We start from the raw sequence: 18,579 nt of genomic DNA, 5'->3' as shown, positions 1-18,579 counted from the left end.
TGCACGGAACATACTATCATGTGCGTTGTGATAAACCGGAATGATATGAATGAGGTTAGATCCTAATATTGTCATAACTACACGCGCATAACTTGCAGGTTCCCCAAGAAATGACCGTGTTTCGCGGCTCTTTCAGAATTGTTTCTCGTTGCAGCATTGAATTTGACAAGCATTGTTGTTAAATCGCTACCTGGGCTTTTATTCCCACAGAGTTTCGCATTTTTTGCCACGGTTTGCTGCACGAAGCTCGCATGTCATCACGCTCCAAATGCGACGAGACTAGAAATTTTAAAATGACCAGTTTTAGTGATACTTTGAACTAGTTTGTGCTTTCGTTTCAATTATTCCAAATCTTAGAATATAACTTATATAACTTAGGTACCTTGCCATTTTTAACTACTAACTCCTACATGTATTTTCGCCATAGTTGGCTACAAATAAAACGCAATTATTAACCCTCTTTAAATGCGACTCGATCAGACTTTTTACTTCAACTGTTAATATTGTTGCCAACTTTCCAGGCATCGCAGAAATACGACGATGGCAACGTAACAGCCACCCTCCGGCTTCTTCGTCTCTTGGTCAAACACGCATTGGAATTACAAAGCACATTAAAGAATGGAATCGCTACTGCACCTACGTCACCGTGGAGAGGTGAGGAAATCTAATCTCTTTTTAGTGTCAATAATAAAGCTGCGCGAAAGCTATGATTTTTTAGACTTAAGGGACTTAGGAGGTTAAGGTGAGGGTTTGTAATTAAAATATTCGTAGAATCTGATCTTAGATGCATATTTCGAGATAATTTCCTTACATGGGGTATCGTGCAGAATTAAGTACCAAGCAAGCTTTTACAAACTGGGAATTCTTGAAAAATCACAAACCCCACGTCAAACTCGTAATACTTCATTGCAAACTCCAGAGGCTCAACTGCTTTAAAAGAGTAAACCAAAATATCTACTCAAATAATTCAGCACTGTTAGACCGTAGCATTTCCCCCCACGTAACTTGGAATACATTTTTCACCACAGGAATAATCCCTCAACTTTTCTCACGTCTCAACCATCCCGAACCTTACGTACAATTAAGTATCGCCGAACTCCTGTGTCGAGTAGCGGTCCAATCCCCTCATCTCATCATCTACCCGGTTGTCGTGGCAACCACCAGATCCGATCCTCGCGCTCACAACATCCTCCGGACTGCGCTGGATGAGCAGGACACCGAGGAGGACGAAGATGGGAGCGCGGAGCTGGAGAAGATGAGAATTCAAGAAGAGGAGGCGGCTGGTGAAGGTGGACTTGTTATTCGAATTTAAATAATATATTGTTCCGTATTTGAAGAGGATTTTGAAAAATTAAATTCGAATTGAAAAATTATTGTGGTTTCCCTTTCCTGGAGGTTTTGTCCATTTTTTCTGTCTAACACTGGTTTGTTCCATGCGTTTTGTCAAGACAGGGTGCTTGAATAATTTTCAAATTTGCACACATATCAGTTGATTACCCAAAGTTGATCCTCCCAATGTAAGACCCCGAATGACCCAGCGATTCACCCGAAGTCCCCCAAACTTAAAAAATTGAAAATGGCTATGCTTTCATGATCCAAAAGTTTCATAGTTTGTTGGTCGTAGCAATGCAAAGTATTTTAAAGAATTTTGTAACTTTTAATTGGATACACCGATTTTCAACCCTTAAACATTCGTTTTTTGGCGTTTACCAGTCCTTAAGGTCAGAAGTACAAGCCGTAATGAAAGGACTCATGTAAATAAAATGTATTTTAGCTGGATAATGTTACTGATCTTGCTAACTTCTTTAAAAGATCTTAATATATCAATTCCCCACAGAAACTGGTATGAATTGTTGCTACAAACGAGTCCTACAAGCTCTCAGTCAACAGAACGAAGCTACAGTGCGTGATGTTCAACTTCTCGTTGTTGAATTGCGGAGAATCACTTTGTTGTGGGACGAATTGTGGTTGGGAACGTTGAACCAACACCAGCATGATATACTGAGGTATGGATCACTTAAACTGATCGTTACGAATTGGTTTACGACCATGAAGGGAGACGCCTATTGTTTTTACTTACTTTTTTATGTCAAAATGAAGTTTACCAAATTTTCTGGTTTGATGTTTTATTAAAAAACACAGATATAATGCATAAATAATTCCTATCACACGGAATAATATATTTAATCGTATGAAACAGTCACCATCAGTTTATGTAAATAATCCAAACATGTAGTAGAATGCCAAACTAATGTAGAGTTTTTCCAGCTGTGCCTTACCATATGTCAGAATGCTTGACCAACTGAACGTCTTCAATAGGCCTAGTTTATACATGAGTGTGCCATGATCGCTAGTCTGCATGGACGCTTCAAGGTTGATCCCAGTTAACAGATGAATTTTTGTTCATTTAAACAAACCAAGTATAACTGACCAATTATTTTTATCAGACGACTTCATCAACTACAGGACGAGGCAAAACGGGTGAATTCCAACACAACGTTGACCAAGTAAGTATTTGTGAAACACATAAATGGTTCAATGCACTAAAATGTACTTGTTTTGAGTGTTAGTTGTCACTGTCTAAAGTCGTTATCTAGGTGTTTAAACGTTTTAAAACCAAACGTGTTTTTTTTTTTTTAAATCTTTTATCCGTAGTTTTATCAGTAAAAACTTGATAATATTTTTTGAAACGCTGTTTTTGTAAACAGCGAATTTCACAAACTATGCGAAACACCAACCAACCGCTGTTTTTTCGTCAGATCGGAGAAACAGATGATCTTGCGTGAACAGCAACAAGCCATAATGCGTCCTGTGGTTTACGCAATGCGTCGTGTCCAGTGTATCACAAGTGCTAAACCTGAAACCGCCCATGAAAAGTGGTTTGCTGAGAATGTGCAACCGATGATCGAACAGTCGCTAGAGCGATTACAAAATCCCCCCAACCCACACAACCCCCAATCGTGCTGGGCTGGGTTTAAACAGGTGGGTACATGGATTAGCGGTCAACTAAACGTAGAGTTGATTAGGGACTACTAAGCGCATGGGGTTTATACGTGGGGTAAATTAAGTCCCTTTTGACGTGCGTTTCGGTACATTTTAGTGAGAATTTTTTTTATGCTTTTGTTGTGCATTGATTAGGGGTTCACTTTGCGCAGAGGATTATACTTGGGATAAATTAACGCCCAAATGGGTAAATTTAACATGCGTTTTGGGACATTTATTGAAAAAAAATGTATGCTTTTTTGAATGTAAAAAAGGTTGGTATATGAAACGTTTTAGGCAAATGTTATTCAAAATAAAAACGTGTCAAAATTTTTGTGTTCTATTTGAACGACAAGTGTTTGAATATTACTTTCAAAATAGATTGTAAGTGTTGTTTGATATATTCGTATTTTATTTTCACACAGGTTCACACGCTTCTTCAGAACCGCGCATCGAAACGTTCCTCACATATTCTCAATCTCGGTGAAATCAGTCCCAACCTTATGACACTTCGATCCACTTCAATGCCCATTCCTGGTGAGAAATTTTGAATTTTTATGTAGAAACAAATTATGCACGGGGACAGAATTAAAACTGGGTAACAACGACTTAGGGTTTCCTAGCCTTTGTAAAGGAGCGTTGGGTCAAAGAGGAATTCCCTACTTGGATTGTTTAAGTAGGCATGAAATTCCAAAACTAGTTCTGTGCCAACTTGGGTTATTTAAAGGAATACGTTGAGTCGAGGGAAATTCCCGATTTTGTCTGCAAGGAAAGGAAACAAAAGGATTATGATGCAGATTAAATTAGTGTAAAATTGCATTTCTGATATTTTGACTTTTTTGTAACCTTTACAGCCTACAACAACCAACACATGTTTTGGGCTAAACAAAAAAGTAGTTTTTTTTTGAATAACAACGCAAAAATTTTTTGTTTCTAATTGATACTTATCTCTGATTGTTTCTCTTTTAAGGCGTGACCGACTCGTCTCATCCAATCACGATCGAGGGTTGCAGTAGCGCGGTGACGATTCTTCCGACCAAGACTAAACCGAAAAAGTTGCAGTTTATCGGATCAGACGGACGCAGATATACGTATTTGTTCAAGGTAAATAGAAAACATACTTGTAGGCGATGTTTATGTACAGCAATCTGGACTACATTAAAGTTCACCATCAAAAATTTTAGAATATTTTTTGGAATAAACTTCAAATTTAGGCAGTAAGCAGAAAAAAAGGTAACGATATAATGGACGTTGAAACAAACGATAATAATGGACTTTCGCGTGCAGTAAAAACTAACACCGAAAATGACTTTATTTGAGTATTTCTTTTTTTGCTTAGCAATCTTATAATACTTTTTGTGCAGTGGTTCATTTCGGTTTACCACTGGTTTATAATAAGTTACTTATTATTGCCATTATATTACTAATAGGCATTATACTTTCGTGTTTTTCCTTGCCATTATATCACTTGTAGGCATTATTAATTAAATAATTAGGGTTTAGGAAAATAAAATTCATACACACAAGGTTTATTATAATCTTCATCCACAAAGCAACGGCATGTAAAACTTGTCAACCACTCAGGGTTTGGAAGATCTCCACTTGGACGAGCGCATCATGCAGTTCCTCTCAATCGCAAACTGCCTGTTACGACGTCAGCACGAGCAACGTCACTATGTTGCACGTCACTACTCCGTCACACCACTGGGGGCGAGGTCGGGGCTTATCCAGTGGGTGAGTGGGGCAACACCCTTGTTCCTGCTCTACAAGAGATGGCAACAGAGACAAGCTGTGGCAGCTGCAAGCAAACAAGTAACTTGCACGTTTATTTGTTTTATGTGTTAACTGGAAAAAAATGTTTTATGTGTTAATGTGTTAACTGGAAAAATTGTTTTATGTGTTAACTGGAAAAAAGTTTTTGGAAAGTTTTTTTCGTACGCGGGGCTTTTGTTGTTCCGTTATAACGTACACGTTACATCCCTTTTGTCGTTTTTTTTACAACAACAATTTTCGAAACGTGCGGATACTTTACACACAATATTGGCTTGGATTTTCTTTCCGGAGCTGGTGTGTTTAGGGAACTTTTAAAAACTAATTCAAACTTCGAAAGGAAGAGTTTAATCAAGTTTATCTTTAGTTTACTCCACTAATTTTCAATAATAGTGGGAATTTTTCCCATAACATAAACAAGAACCGTTTAAAAAAGGGAGTGAGTTTAACATAAAAGAAGTAAAATTGAGATGATTTTATGTCAAGATTTTTTCTCGAATATACATTAGTAATTCATTCGAATATATTTTCCATTTATTATTTACTAACCCCGTTTCTTTCACAGACGAACACTTCAGTTCCACCAAACATTCAAATCATGCGACCCAGTGATCTTTACTACAGCAAACTAAACCCAGCTATGAAGAAGGCCGGAGTGGATATGGACAGGACAAGCAGAAAGGTGACTGCACTGGCCTTGTAATTTCTACAGTTCAATCCATAGAGTTTTCAGGGTTATTCGTTTTCGGGCATGTTAGTATGGTATCCAACATCGATCCTCCCAAGTACCCGGAGCGGGCCATACAGTTCTTAAAACATGAAATTTGAAAAAAAAACTGCTATACTTAATAAAGTGAAATGAATGAACCAGGAGTTTCATACTCTGTTGACTGATGTACTGTGAAGTATTTTAGAGCATTTTGTATCTTTGAATTGGATTCACCAATTTTCACACCTTAACCCCGAAATACTTCGTTTTGGTTAACCCATTTTGTACCGTTTGCTGTATGATTTCTATCCCATTTTACAGGACTGGCCGATCGACGTTCTTCGCTCTGTGCTGAACGAGCTTCTCACCGAAACACCGGACGACTTGTTGCAGAAGGAATTATGGTGTTCTGCTACTGGACCTGCCGAATACTGGGACATGCAACAGGTTTGTCAGTATTTTTTCAAATCGTTAACGTTAAGATTAAGATACCGTAATTGTTAGCTTCAATCTTCAAGTCAAATTATTATGTGGGCTGCTGTGGCCCTCCCCAGTGCTTCGGTGGTTCGTGATTATAAAATATTATGGTAACAAGTTATTGAAGAACAGTTATAAAGATGACAACATCGACATAAAACACTAGAGTGGTTAACCTGTATCAATTAGATCCAGAGGTTAAAAAATGCGATAAACAGTGTTCTCTATATTTTGTACAAAAAAAAGCAGTTAGAAATTGACCTAAACCGCAAAAATACCTAAATTATTGAGGTCTTCCTGGTATTAAAGCTTTTTTATGGCACACCAACGATTTACTAATTCATGTTCTCGGACTTTTTGATAGAATTTAAAGTAATACTTTGCTGGTTTTCAGTTTGTTATGCTGTAAATACTACGCTACACGCCTCATTATGTCCCCTCTTTTTTATTGATTTTAAATCAGCTGGCACAATTAGCTACAATTTCACATAAAAAATAATAATTTTGGCACGCCAAGTCATTATCATTTTGCAATAACAAGTTATTTAGCGCACAACATTCAAAAGGTTTTCAAACGTTCTTTTAGTTTAAAAAAATAGTTTTTCCCCGAACTTTGCTAACCATATGTTTCCCATTTTCAGAAATACACGCAATCCACCGCTGTGATGTCAATGATCGGTTACGTCATCGGTTTGGGTGATCGTCACCTTGACAACGTGCTGGTTGACCTTGAAACTGGGGAGGTCGTCCACATCGATTACAACGTTTGTTTCGAGAAGGGAATGCAACTTCGTGTACCTGAGCGGGTTCCGTTTCGTCTCACACAGAACTTGCTGAGAGCTCTCGGGCTCCCTGGTGTGGAGGGCGTGTTTAGGAATTCATGCGAACAGGTAAAGATAAAAAATGTGCAGAAAGTCAACAATTCATTGATGAAGCACATAAAAGTTTTCCAAACAGTTAGAAATGTAAGCACATACGTTTTTGTGACTGGACTTTTTAGGTGGCACGCTACAAAATTCGCTCTTTTGTATAAATTTATGAAAGGGAAATTGTAGGCAATACTTGTGTGAAACTTAAAAAAATGTAAAGAGTTTTGAAATTTCTATCACAAAATCTCCAGATTAAAAATATCCAAAAATATACCACACATATAAACTTTTGCTGCCAGACATAATGTATAAATTTAACAATTCTCTTCTGACAAATATATTGTTTAAACCGACGTTTCAACGCCCTATTCAGGTCGCCTTAATCTGGATTATAACACCCCAAAAGTGAAAACCAACAAAACAAAAACAATGACACGATAAGCGCAAAGTTAACCAATATGCCATACATTAAAACACGTAATGTTTGCGATAAAACATCTCTGGTGGATTGAAACAGCCAAGCACTGTGGGGTTAAACTCATATGTACTGTTTAAGCCACCCACATTTGCTTATACATACTTAACTTATATTACAGGTTTTGTCAACATTGCGTAAAGGCCGAGAGACTCTGCTGACTTTACTTGAAGCTTTCGTCTACGATCCACTTGTGGATTGGACAGGTTGGTGAACACGTGGTTATCCACAAACTGCAAGAGTTCTGTTTGGTCAAGTTTTTTTTTAATGTTAGTCGTCAAAAAAAATGTAAAAAGTGACATGCTTTATTATTCAAACGTTTCGGCAAATGGTCATGCCATCATCAGTGATATGAAGGTCACATCAGTTACACCCGTTAATCGCATAAAAGATTGATTAAAGAAGTTCAAAACAACCTTCGCGGATGTTCTTTAATCCAATATCACGATCTTTCACTTTTTTGACCCAATCTATTCTATTACTTTGGTCACATTTACACCAAATCAACAAAGCGCACGACTTAATTTAGTTTTTACAACCAATCTCACAAGTTAACTCATATAGTTCCTTGTTTAAATCGAGCATAACATTATCGAATGGAATAAGCCAAAAAAATTCATCAACAATCACCTTTAAAAGTTTTAAACAAATAAACTTTAGACAAACAAATTTACTTTTCTGCACATGAGAAATCAGATTTAATCAAGTATTTTACAATAAAAGTGTGACAAAAAATAAACATTACTATAAAATTACAATGTTCGAGTGCAGAGAATCTGGCTAGAACAAGTTTTATCGGCAAATTTTGTCTTGTTTAGGTGCAGTTGAGGGGGGTTATGCTGGGGCTGTTTACGGGGGCGGTGGTGGTCAACAATCGGCAGCCAGGATCGGTGATGAGGAGGAGAAGTTAAGCAAGAAGGACATGGAGAGAGAAATCACCAGGAGTTTGTTCTCATCAAGGATCGCGGAAATGAAACAAGTAAATTTGTTCTGTTGACAACCTGCACTGATAATAATAGTAGTGATTTTTGAAACGTCTGCATGATGCATACACAGGTACTTGGCAGTTATGTTTATGATTAGATTTGTTGTTTTCATCAACTATAGTTTTTGCATCATTGTAAAATGTATGAAATAATAATTAGAAATCCCAAAGGATGAAATATATTGGTTATAAGTTATCAAAAAGTAAGTTTGTCTCTTTTTGTTTTGGATAATAATGCTTGAACGACCAGCAAACAACCATGTGTTCTTCGTTCGTCGTTCGTTTTTGGTTCCTTGGACGTTAAAGTGGTTCGTTTCATGTTACTTGTAACATGCACCAGCGCATTAAAATTTACCAGCGTCCACACATTTGGAAAAAATTGAGTTTATTTGCTCGATTTTAAGAAAACTTAAGTAGCTTCGAATTTGAAAAATATTTAAAAAATAGTTTTAAAAACAACTTTGACAAAACCTGCGTCAGATGAAACGTTTGTATTTAAGGTTTTGTTTTTTTAGGGCTGGTTTAACAATCGAGATGAAATGTTGAAAGCACTTCCGATGCTGGTGGAAAAACTGAATGAATACAAAACTCACTTCAAGAATAACGTTGAGATGAACGAGAGTATTCAGGTTGGTTGGATCATTTTAATCTATGATGTCTAGGATATAGCGCCCTCTCCTGGATACTTTAGCTAGTTTGGTTGTGCAATACATGAGATTACGTTTGTGGGAACCCACAGTGATACTCAGGGAGCCTGTATGCTTGTCCAAAGGTAAAATCTATGCTGCAAAGAAAGTGATGTGTGGCCACAGCGTCTACATCTAATGTTGCTTACAATCCCCTTAGTTGTACTCAGGGGGCTTGTGTGTATTTGCCTAAACACAAAGACAATCCATGCTGCTCATCAAGTGAAATGAGAGAAAAGTTTTGATTTTTTTATGATTTTAATCTATATCTGCAGTTTAACAACATTTACTGATGAAAAACAACACTATCTAAGATCGGTTTTAATTTCCCAGAATCTGTTGGAAGTGAAATCCCAGGTGAAGACGGCATTGAACGATTCTCGTCATCCCTACAACAACCTGCCTTACAGATGGCAGCAACACAGACAACAACAGATGAAGAAGGAGACTACACTAAACCACGTTCAGGTAAATTAAACTATACAAATGTTAAGCAGTGTGGACGCAACAAGAAAACTCGAAGATTTATTGTGTATGAGCCATTCAGTAAAAAACTGAGACATATTTAAAGAATGTTTGATTAAAAACCATCATCATGCAAATATGAAGTTCGCTTAAGGTTTAAAAGTTTTTAAGATTTTCACTACTCGGCATTTAACCATGAAAGTGTAATATCCATTCATAAAAGATTAAAATAAACACTCTTGGGACGTTGTGTTCTCTTTAACAACACACAGATAAAAAAATTACTAAAGGCTTTCCACATTTAAACAAAAGCTAAAGTTTTTCAAATATGACTAACCACAGAACTAACCTTTCCACATATGACTAAAAACGGAACTAAAGCTTTTCACATCCGTCGGTGTTTGAACTCGCGACCTTTGGTCTTTCCAGGACAAGATTACGAGTTGTGAAGAAAACTTAAAGAGATGCGGATTGTTGCTGTCTGTTCTGCAAAGCCCAGAATTGGCCGCACTTCTGGCTGAGGCAACCACTGCACTTGATATCGGTCCGTGTGCGTTTGAACACGCATCAAAGTTTCTGCATTCAGCCGGACAAGCTAGTATGGTGTCACAAGCTCAAATGGTAAGGTTTAAATGATACGAATATGTGCTATTTAAGTTTAAAAAAATGGACTAAAACAGAGTTAAATTGCATTTGCACAAAGTAAAATGCATGTCAATAAGGTATCAACGCAGTTTGTTTCTTAATTTTTTATTATTCCATTTAAACATGTAATCAGATCGAAGCTCGCTATGTTTTTCCTGGCAATGAAGATAGTAAAAGAAAAAAAATCCTAAAATTCTAAATTTTTGGGAAATTACTGTTTGAAAAAACTTTTAATTACCTAAATATTATCAAGCGTTAAAATCGGATTTTTCGGTGCGGACAAAACGGTGTTTATTGTTTTCTGATATGTTTAAAAGTGAAAATCATTGATTAGAAGTCATAGATGAACTAAAAAATGAATAATTCCATTTCAGACAGAGAAGGAATTGATGACAATAAGCAACGAGCGTCGGCATGCAATGAGATCATGCCTCGACATTTTGAGTCAATATGCTGCGATCGCAGCACAATTCCCGCCACAAGGTGTCCTACGCAGCCACCGGGAGGCGATATGGAGTCGCAGATTGGAGAAGATGGTGGATGGATTGTTGAGGGTCGACTGTAGCACGGCGAGATCGGAGATTGAGAAAAGTAGATCGAAAGAGACTCTTCTGACCCAGGTTGGTTTTAGCACAAATAGCTTACCGGTAGTCACTTTGGTGATTGGAATTGGGTTTTTTAATGAACACTTTAATATAAAACATTGCGTGTAAAAAATTCTAAATTTCAACCAGACGCTTTTAACCGCAATGAAGTGTCGGTCTTAGAGTGTAACATGCACATTTCTAGAATTTTTATGCATTTTTTTGCTGGTTGGAGTTCAGCCTAGCTTTAAACAAAATGGTGTCCGGCTGATTCGGTATTCGGTATACGTTGTCCGACTGACCTATGTTACGCTATATGCAGAAGATTAATTGCGGATAAACACGTAACAACTAAATGAATGCGCACAAAATAACTTAGATGTGTTTCGGTAAACGCGCACGTTTATGGGACATTATAGCAGGTTCTGCACGAAAAAGACAAATTAACCGCAAAATTCTAAGACTTTTTTGCTTTTTTTAGTGTCGTTTGATCGGGCAAAGTTCAAATCGTTCTGTATCTGAAATACCTGTCTCGTTAAAAACATTTTTTTTTGTAAAATTGTCAAATGGTAACATAGCCACCTTGTGCTTACAACGTTGCAGGGTCTAATCCCGCACCGACATCTTGTGTATTTCCTCATTTTATTTGGTTGCACTACAATTTTTCATACTTTGGTTCAACTGGAAAAGTCTCCGATTGGCGCAATGCTGCACAAGTTTCTTGCTGAAAAAAAAAATTGAGTCGTAATAAAAAAATGTCGAAGAAAAATGAACATAAAATACTGTTTACACATAGAGTCGAGCTCGGATTTAAACCCGAAACCTTGCAACTTAAAGTTAGTTTTTAAAACTCCATTATTTCACACAGACTAGAGCGTCGAGTGCCAAGGATTCGACTTTACAACGAGAAGTGGCAACACTCAATACTGATTTGATGAAACTGATCGAACGAAGAAACCGGGAACCCGTAACAGCTGGAAAGATGGGCGAAGCTGAGCGCTTGGTCGCTAAGCAACAGGACATCATCATCAACTTTGTTAAGGTCGGTTTGGGTCGGGAACTCGTGTTTCTTACAATTTAAAAAATAAGAAATATTCAGCTTGCTGCCAACGGCATGTGAACTAATTGGAACTGCTTATGTGATATTCCTTTTTAGGCCCTGCCCCAATATAATATCAAAATTTTATTCAAAAAAACGTTGATTTTGGCGCAGAAGTCCGCGGGCGTTTTTGCACGGATTTCATTCTTTTTCGAGGTTCTGTTCAACCCAATACAACCCAATTTTTTACATCGAACTGCGGTTTTTTTTATGTACCTAACTCTACTTTGCTTCTGTACCTCATATTTTATGGTCAGCGGACGATAAAACAAACTTCGCATTTCGCAGGAAAGTGGCCGTGACGGCCTCGGACCTTCCACAGCTGTTCTTACGATCTTATTGTGCGCGTTGGACCAGGGAGCGGTTGCCATGGAGACAGCGGCTTCCGGCGCCGGCCATCGCTTGGTGGATATGACGTCACAAGAGGGAGATTGGTTCCTGGAAGAGTTGTGTGGATTGTTTGGTGAGATGCGGCAACGATCAATACAAGTCGGTGTCACACTTATAAATAAATAAATAAATAATAAAAAGATCGGGCAAGTTACAAAACAGAAACGATATTCTCGAGAAAGATGAGTAAAACCTAGCTTTAAGAGCATGCAAAATAAAAAACGACAATAACAAACTGCTTAAAGAAGGAAAACAAAATGACACAAACGATTTTAAACTTCGTAGAGACTCTAGTAACTATTGCGAGTTTCTTTTCTTCATCATATTTAGTTCACAATAGAACTACAAGGACAATGATCGTTTTACATTGCTCAAGGTGCAACATGTTATTGACCTTCTCTAGCGTGGCGCCGAAAACTTTAATTGTCACTGACCCCGACTGTTGTTTGAAACACTATACAGTATAAACGGGTCTGTTCAATGTTAATGAGGAGGAACATACCGGCACAAATAGACGTAAAAAGCGACATGTTTATTTTTCAAACGTTCCGTCAAACGCTCATGCCATCATTAGTGATATAAAGGGCCCCATCAGTTACACCTTGAGTCACGAGTTACATAAAAACCGACTGGTATTGCTTTCAAATCGTACTTTTTATTTCAGCTAACGTTGTTCAGCTGCTTCGTGTCGGTGATGTTCTGATGAACGGTCTTGTCCCAAACTCTGATGTCAAATCAAGTTCGATTGTGAAAGGATCCAGTCGATGTGTGATTTGCGCTGACAACGTGTTCCGCGCGCTTCTGGTAAGAATTCCTTCAATGAACGCAAATTACTTCTTTGTCTCATGTGTTGACCGGCCTTGTAAGAAGCACATGGTTACGCAAAAACTAGCAGAGCAAGAAAGTAAGGCAAATACTCCAGTTGATGATAGTGAGGTTGCTTTATCCGCTCTGTACACGCCAGTTTAAAAGGTTCATGGCGAAATGTTGATTGTTATAGTCACAGCTCATAAACCTCCTGAACTTGTTTAACAGGACAATGGCGGTTAAATGATAAACCCGAAATGATTTTCTTTTAAAGTGTCAACTTTAAACTCCGCTTTGATATACTTTGCCATATATGGGAACGGTTGGAAGGCCGATCTTATTCGGAAAACGCCTTGTTAGACCTAGTGTACTGTGATTGATATATGAGTGTTCTGTAATCTCTGATGTGCACGAACACTTCAGGACGGATCCCAGTTTTAAATTTGTCTTGATCTTAGCGGTTTTGACCAGAGTTGGAACTCGATTTAGGAATGGCCTTTTTATAACATTGCTTGTGTACTCAGGAATTGTTCAACAACTTCCGTAACATCATCGCGCCGGAAGCAGTGAAACATCTTCAGTGTGAAGAACCATCAGTGATCGAACTTGTGTCTGCAATCAGCACCATCGTGCAGGGAGTAAGACTCGATGACCTTACAAAACAGGTGAGAGTAAAAAAAACGAGAGTACCGATAAGAGTAGCAAGAGTTTTTGTCACTACCAGTATAAATTACTGTATTGCTAACATCGTTTTTTTGCCAATGAGTTTATGCTCTTTTGACACTCGAAAACTTAATTCCGATTAGTTTATTTGTGTCTTCTGCTTCTGTAGATGGCAATATTATTGATAGAAAATACTGAATAAATATTTTCGTTCAACTGGTGTAATTCTAAACAAAATATTAGCTGTTGTTTCAAGAACTTGTAAGTTGCTGTGAAGAAGCCCGAATATTCTGGTGGGCTAAACGTCAGCAAAAATACAAGTTCTTGAAAAACAACTAGTATTTCGTTTGAATGACAAATTTGTTGAATAGTTTTTTCCGTTAAAAATATCCCGAACAAGCTTGATGTTATAATACATTCGAACTATGCATCCCTTCGTTTTCTACTTGCTCAAAACTCACCAAACAACATTGCACTCTAACTCGTGTTAACTCTTTCAGCTGATGAGTTTTCTGCGCAACCAGGGAATGCAAAACGGCACAACATCATCTTATGAGGACGCGCTCAGTGAAGCGCAACGGTTGCAACGTCAGTACAATCAGCTGTTACAAGATTCCCGACAGGTGATTTCCCCTAATCATTAGCTTATTTTGGCCAACTTGGCAATTGCAGGTTGAGTCACTGGAACCTTGTACTGTTATCTTTGCTGATGTCGCGTTATTCATGAAACACTTTAGTGCCGGGTTTCTTAACCTTTTTTACTCCACCGCTGACACATTTCCGATAAAGCCATTTTTTCCACAAACGTAAAACCATGTACCGTCCACTTTTAATTGACTACATTTAGCACCTTAAATCAACTACGGACACCCAAAAAAAGCTCTACCAAGTATCGAAAACCCTCTTCTTGTAGAAATGCTTAAACGAGTAGTGGATTAAAATTTGCAACGCCCACTCTTTAAGTAACAGTATTTAATGCGGTAAAACTGAAATGACAGCATGAAAAGCTTCACCAAACATCAAAACCTCTTTCTTGATGTAGAAACGCTCAGACGAACAGAGGCTTACAGCGGGACAGATGTTGCTTCAGGCTTTCGACGGTTTATTCTGTTCAGTCCAGAAAGAATTTCTGTCACTTCTTTTCGAGCGGAGTCGTTTGCATGTTCCGCATGAGTGGAGCTTCGTGGACGTGCTCACTGAACCTTTACAACTACAGAAACTGAAAAATTTGCCCGGTAAGATGGATGTATTCATTCTGGGATCAGCCCTGAAGCGTCGATGCAAACAAGCGATCACGCCATACTCGTATATAAATCATGGTATGCCAGGCCTATTAAAGGCGTTTTGCCGCATCAGCCGGTCTTCCAATCACTCTCAAATGGCAAGGCACCAACTAGGAAAATCTAGCCTGCGGTGGGATTCGAACCTACGACAGAAGTCTTTCTGGGAACGGCTGATTCGGTATGACGCCTTTAATAGGCCTGGCGTACTATGCCGGGTATTTAGAGTTCGTTGGTTGAATAGATTAAATGGTTTTTGAGTTACTAAACAAATATAGCTTTGTTTTTCGTACAAGTTGCGATGTTCGAAAAACTCTTGAGAACTAGATTACATACTCGACTTTTTAAAGCAGAACTCTTTATTTTTTTCACACGAGTAAGATTTTTCTCGATACTCCAGTTACGTTTTCGAAAAGATTTCTACTCTATTTCAATACTGCACCCATTCTATCTGGTTTGGTCCCGTTCTGCAAATCATTTAATTAAAGCAATGCTTCCGGGGTGTTTGATTGTGCTAAATACATTTAAATGTAGACGTTCAAATACCTGTTATAGTTAAATTGAGTGCAAAAAACACTCCCAGTTATGTTAGTAAAAAAGTTTATGTTCAACACCATGATCATTGTTCCTAAAAAACAATTAATTCAACAAAGCAATTAGTTACCAGGTGAATTGATCCCAACCATCATATTTTCTCACAGGACCAGAGGACGCTCTTCAGGCGATAATGTTTATCAAGCAAATCCAATCCATGCACGATTTCTTTGTCCTCTGTCAATCCAACTGCAGAGCTTTCCTGGTCGATCGGATGCCATCTAGCGGCAAGAACACCATGACTGGTCAGAAAATTATGATTTCTATGCTACACACGTTTAAGTCAGTTTTATTTTTTCAAAGTTTCTAAAAAAATATTCTGACCTACTTTTTTACGCATTTAAGTTTATTTACAAAGTTTATTAACAAAATTTGTAGCACTGTAATTACATTCTGTAGATGCTGCTGTATTTTCGTCTTTATTTCCTGACTTATATGTGCTGCACATGTATCTCGCTTAACAGTTCACTAAAATTATATAAAATGTGTAGTTGGAAGAAACAAACAGGGTGTGACCAAATTTAAATGAGGTGTAATCATAAGTTTTGTATACACAGGTCACCACTACATGGGAAGCAAGTCTTTGTATTCAGAAGATCGACTCGCGAAACCCATTAAACACTTCATATCACATTTCGTTCAGGAATTGCTCATTGGAATCCCGTCCGAGGTATTCACCACTCTCTACTTAAAAAAAACTCAAAAATGGCCAAATCCTAAATCTTTAACCCTCGTTTTGCTGACAGTGTTTGAACGTTAAATCGTTTTATTTTGAGTATTATTGTTTGAGTCGAGGTTTAGACACCCTGCATTAAGTGAACGTCCTTTCAACAAACAAACACTTGTATCACACAGGTGCTTGGATACGCGACTTGTAGTTACATCGAACTGCACAACATTGAACTTGCCAGTTTCGTGCGACCAAACCAACCTCCTTTGATTGCTAAGACAATTTGTGATGCTGCTGTAGAAGCAAAATACACACAGGTATGTTTCTGACAAATTGGCCTCTTTTCATGCTGCCAAGGAGTTCTTTGCTTGCGGGTTCAAGTCCCGTATAGTTTTGTTCTTTATTTGCAGATGTGGTTTCCTAACATGTGCGCCTTATGGTAACCGAAAAAAACAGAACAAAAATAAGTTGTAGAGTAGTAAAAAAGAAAAACATTGCATGAACAGTGAAAAAAATATATTAAAATAAAAATCATTTTATAATTGGCTTTGTACCTTGGCATATCTGGTTTCCAGCGCTTTTAATATTTTGGACATTTCGCCAGAACTTCCTCGCCAAGCCGACAATGTTGATTTATCAATTCCACCGAGCATGGAAAGATTTCGACCGCGCTCAGAGGTTGGACGCAAATATCGCTGCTACGAGGTCGAGTTTGCAGAGAGCCCAACTACAGGTAAAAATGAAATGCCACAGTTACCTAATATGCTAATTACCTAAGCAGCAACATCACACTTCTTATATAAGCAACCATAGCCAGTTCATTGATTATGACACAAAGGCTGTTGGTTTGTGAAGTGTTACTTCCAAAGGTGTGGGTTTGTCCACTCGGCATTGATGTGTGTATTTACTTTGAAGAAAATTTTTATCCAAAAGCCAAAAAACTTGCACTATTTTCTGTTCTGAATTTTCACAATTGACATGGAATTTAACCGTAATTTTAGTTTTTTTTTATAACCACAATAATAAAAGAACACCGTAGACTGTATTTAACTACCACTGTAGGTGGGAAAATGGTTTATGGGAGTCGCTAGCCAGGTCCACTGGGCGTCTCCTTTACGCACGCCCTGTTGTTCACACTTACAAGCGTTTATAACCTGCGTTATGTTATAGTCCAAACCGCATAATTTTTTCATCTTTAAAATTCTTTTACTCCAGGTCACCCGCTTTCAGTGGCTGCACGAAGATTTACTCGAGGCCGGCGCAAACACTTCGTTTGTGTTGCCACGGCGACGTGACGTCATCAACGATCTGAACAAGCGCATGAGCACACTGCGCCATCTTGAGGCCATGTTCCAACAAGTCAAGGTGAGAAATTTCTGGGAGTTTCAACTGTTGAAAAATACAAAAATCGTTTCCAGGCGTTTAATGGCTCAGAATCACACTTACATTTCGTGTAGTTTTAGATACATAACCCCGGTCAAAATAAAGTGTTGTTTAAGTGTGTTTGCCGTCTTGCTCTATTCTATTTGTCACAACAAAGACCACTTAAAAACATGTGCAATTATATGTATTTACTGTACACCAGCTCTCTGGCAGTTCTGTGTTTTATTAATGTCTATAGTCAGTACAGTTAACTTTAATTTTTTTAAGTTTGTTTGATATCGGGAAATTCTACTAAGGTAAGAACTCACATCACACAAAGTTTGCTAAATACCGATATGTGGCGTAAAGAACATTTGCAAACATTTATTAGCAAGTTCTGTAAAAGATGCTGACAGTTAGGGCTATCAGGGTCGGGGTGCGGAATTTTTATAAAAAAGTCCAAATATTCGGGCCAAGTTTTTGACAAATGTTGTTTGGAATTCTTTGATATCGTACGTATAACACACAACGGATTTTTTTCAGGAGAAAGCGATGACGCAAAACACTTCGATCCAACAGCGCCTCAAGTGGGCGGCAGGGGCAAACCCGAGTTTACAAACTGTGCTGAGTTCGGTTGAAGCTGATGTGCAAACCAGGTCGAGGTTGCTCGACAAGGAAGCATCATTGAGGTGAGATGAATTTGTGATTAAGTGTTTGGCATGTTTCATGTTTACATTAAAACATGTTTTTTGATAGTAATTGCTTTAAACGCGGCTTTTGTGTTGTTTTCTAAAATACGTACAGAAAATTCCAGTGTGAAAAACACTGAATAAGACGCCGTATTTTATTGTTTCACAAAACAACTGCCTTTCTCTTTTATATTATAAGCATCGTCAATATCCGAAAAGCAAAAAAATCTAGTACAGTCAAGAAATAATGACCCTGAATCTTCGCAGTCCTTTTGCTTTGCTTGCAAAGAGATTTTATTATTCAGGAAACTTGCTTACTATGTAGAATGTGTGTTACAAACTTTCAATCAAAACATGGTTTGTTTATTTATTTATTTG

At 37.9% G+C, this 18,579-nt stretch overlaps 1 protein-coding gene across 1 annotated transcript in view; it reads left to right on the top strand.

Annotated features, from left to right (window-relative positions):
• Positions 1–18,579, top strand: part of LOC145204149 (serine/threonine-protein kinase SMG1-like) — a 46,254-nt gene that overhangs the window by 21,813 nt on the left and 5,862 nt on the right. The window contains exons 34-62 of the mRNA XM_080076601.1: positions 522–654; positions 1,029–1,289; positions 1,838–2,006; positions 2,448–2,507; positions 2,760–2,982; positions 3,408–3,519; positions 3,953–4,086; positions 4,567–4,794; positions 5,318–5,434; positions 5,783–5,908; positions 6,580–6,828; positions 7,404–7,488; positions 8,101–8,261; positions 8,783–8,896; positions 9,287–9,421; positions 9,848–10,039; positions 10,438–10,683; positions 11,516–11,689; positions 12,035–12,209; positions 12,801–12,940; positions 13,468–13,608; positions 14,107–14,229; positions 14,649–14,841; positions 15,588–15,725; positions 16,038–16,150; positions 16,336–16,467; positions 16,755–16,883; positions 17,366–17,515; positions 18,056–18,201. Of these exons, the coding sequence (XP_079932727.1) occupies positions 522–654; positions 1,029–1,289; positions 1,838–2,006; positions 2,448–2,507; positions 2,760–2,982; positions 3,408–3,519; positions 3,953–4,086; positions 4,567–4,794; positions 5,318–5,434; positions 5,783–5,908; positions 6,580–6,828; positions 7,404–7,488; positions 8,101–8,261; positions 8,783–8,896; positions 9,287–9,421; positions 9,848–10,039; positions 10,438–10,683; positions 11,516–11,689; positions 12,035–12,209; positions 12,801–12,940; positions 13,468–13,608; positions 14,107–14,229; positions 14,649–14,841; positions 15,588–15,725; positions 16,038–16,150; positions 16,336–16,467; positions 16,755–16,883; positions 17,366–17,515; positions 18,056–18,201 (4,499 nt within the window). The remainder of the gene's footprint in view (positions 1–521; positions 655–1,028; positions 1,290–1,837; positions 2,007–2,447; positions 2,508–2,759; positions 2,983–3,407; positions 3,520–3,952; positions 4,087–4,566; positions 4,795–5,317; positions 5,435–5,782; positions 5,909–6,579; positions 6,829–7,403; positions 7,489–8,100; positions 8,262–8,782; positions 8,897–9,286; positions 9,422–9,847; positions 10,040–10,437; positions 10,684–11,515; positions 11,690–12,034; positions 12,210–12,800; positions 12,941–13,467; positions 13,609–14,106; positions 14,230–14,648; positions 14,842–15,587; positions 15,726–16,037; positions 16,151–16,335; positions 16,468–16,754; positions 16,884–17,365; positions 17,516–18,055; positions 18,202–18,579) is intronic.

The sequence above is a fragment of the Phallusia mammillata genome, chromosome 1 (assembly GCF_965637545.1).
Source record: "Phallusia mammillata chromosome 1, kaPhaMamm4.hap1.1, whole genome shotgun sequence".
NCBI classification, from domain to species: Eukaryota; Metazoa; Chordata; class Ascidiacea; order Phlebobranchia; family Ascidiidae; genus Phallusia; species Phallusia mammillata.
Note: the sequence above shows the minus strand (reverse complement) of the source record. Positions and strands in the feature narration are given on the sequence as shown.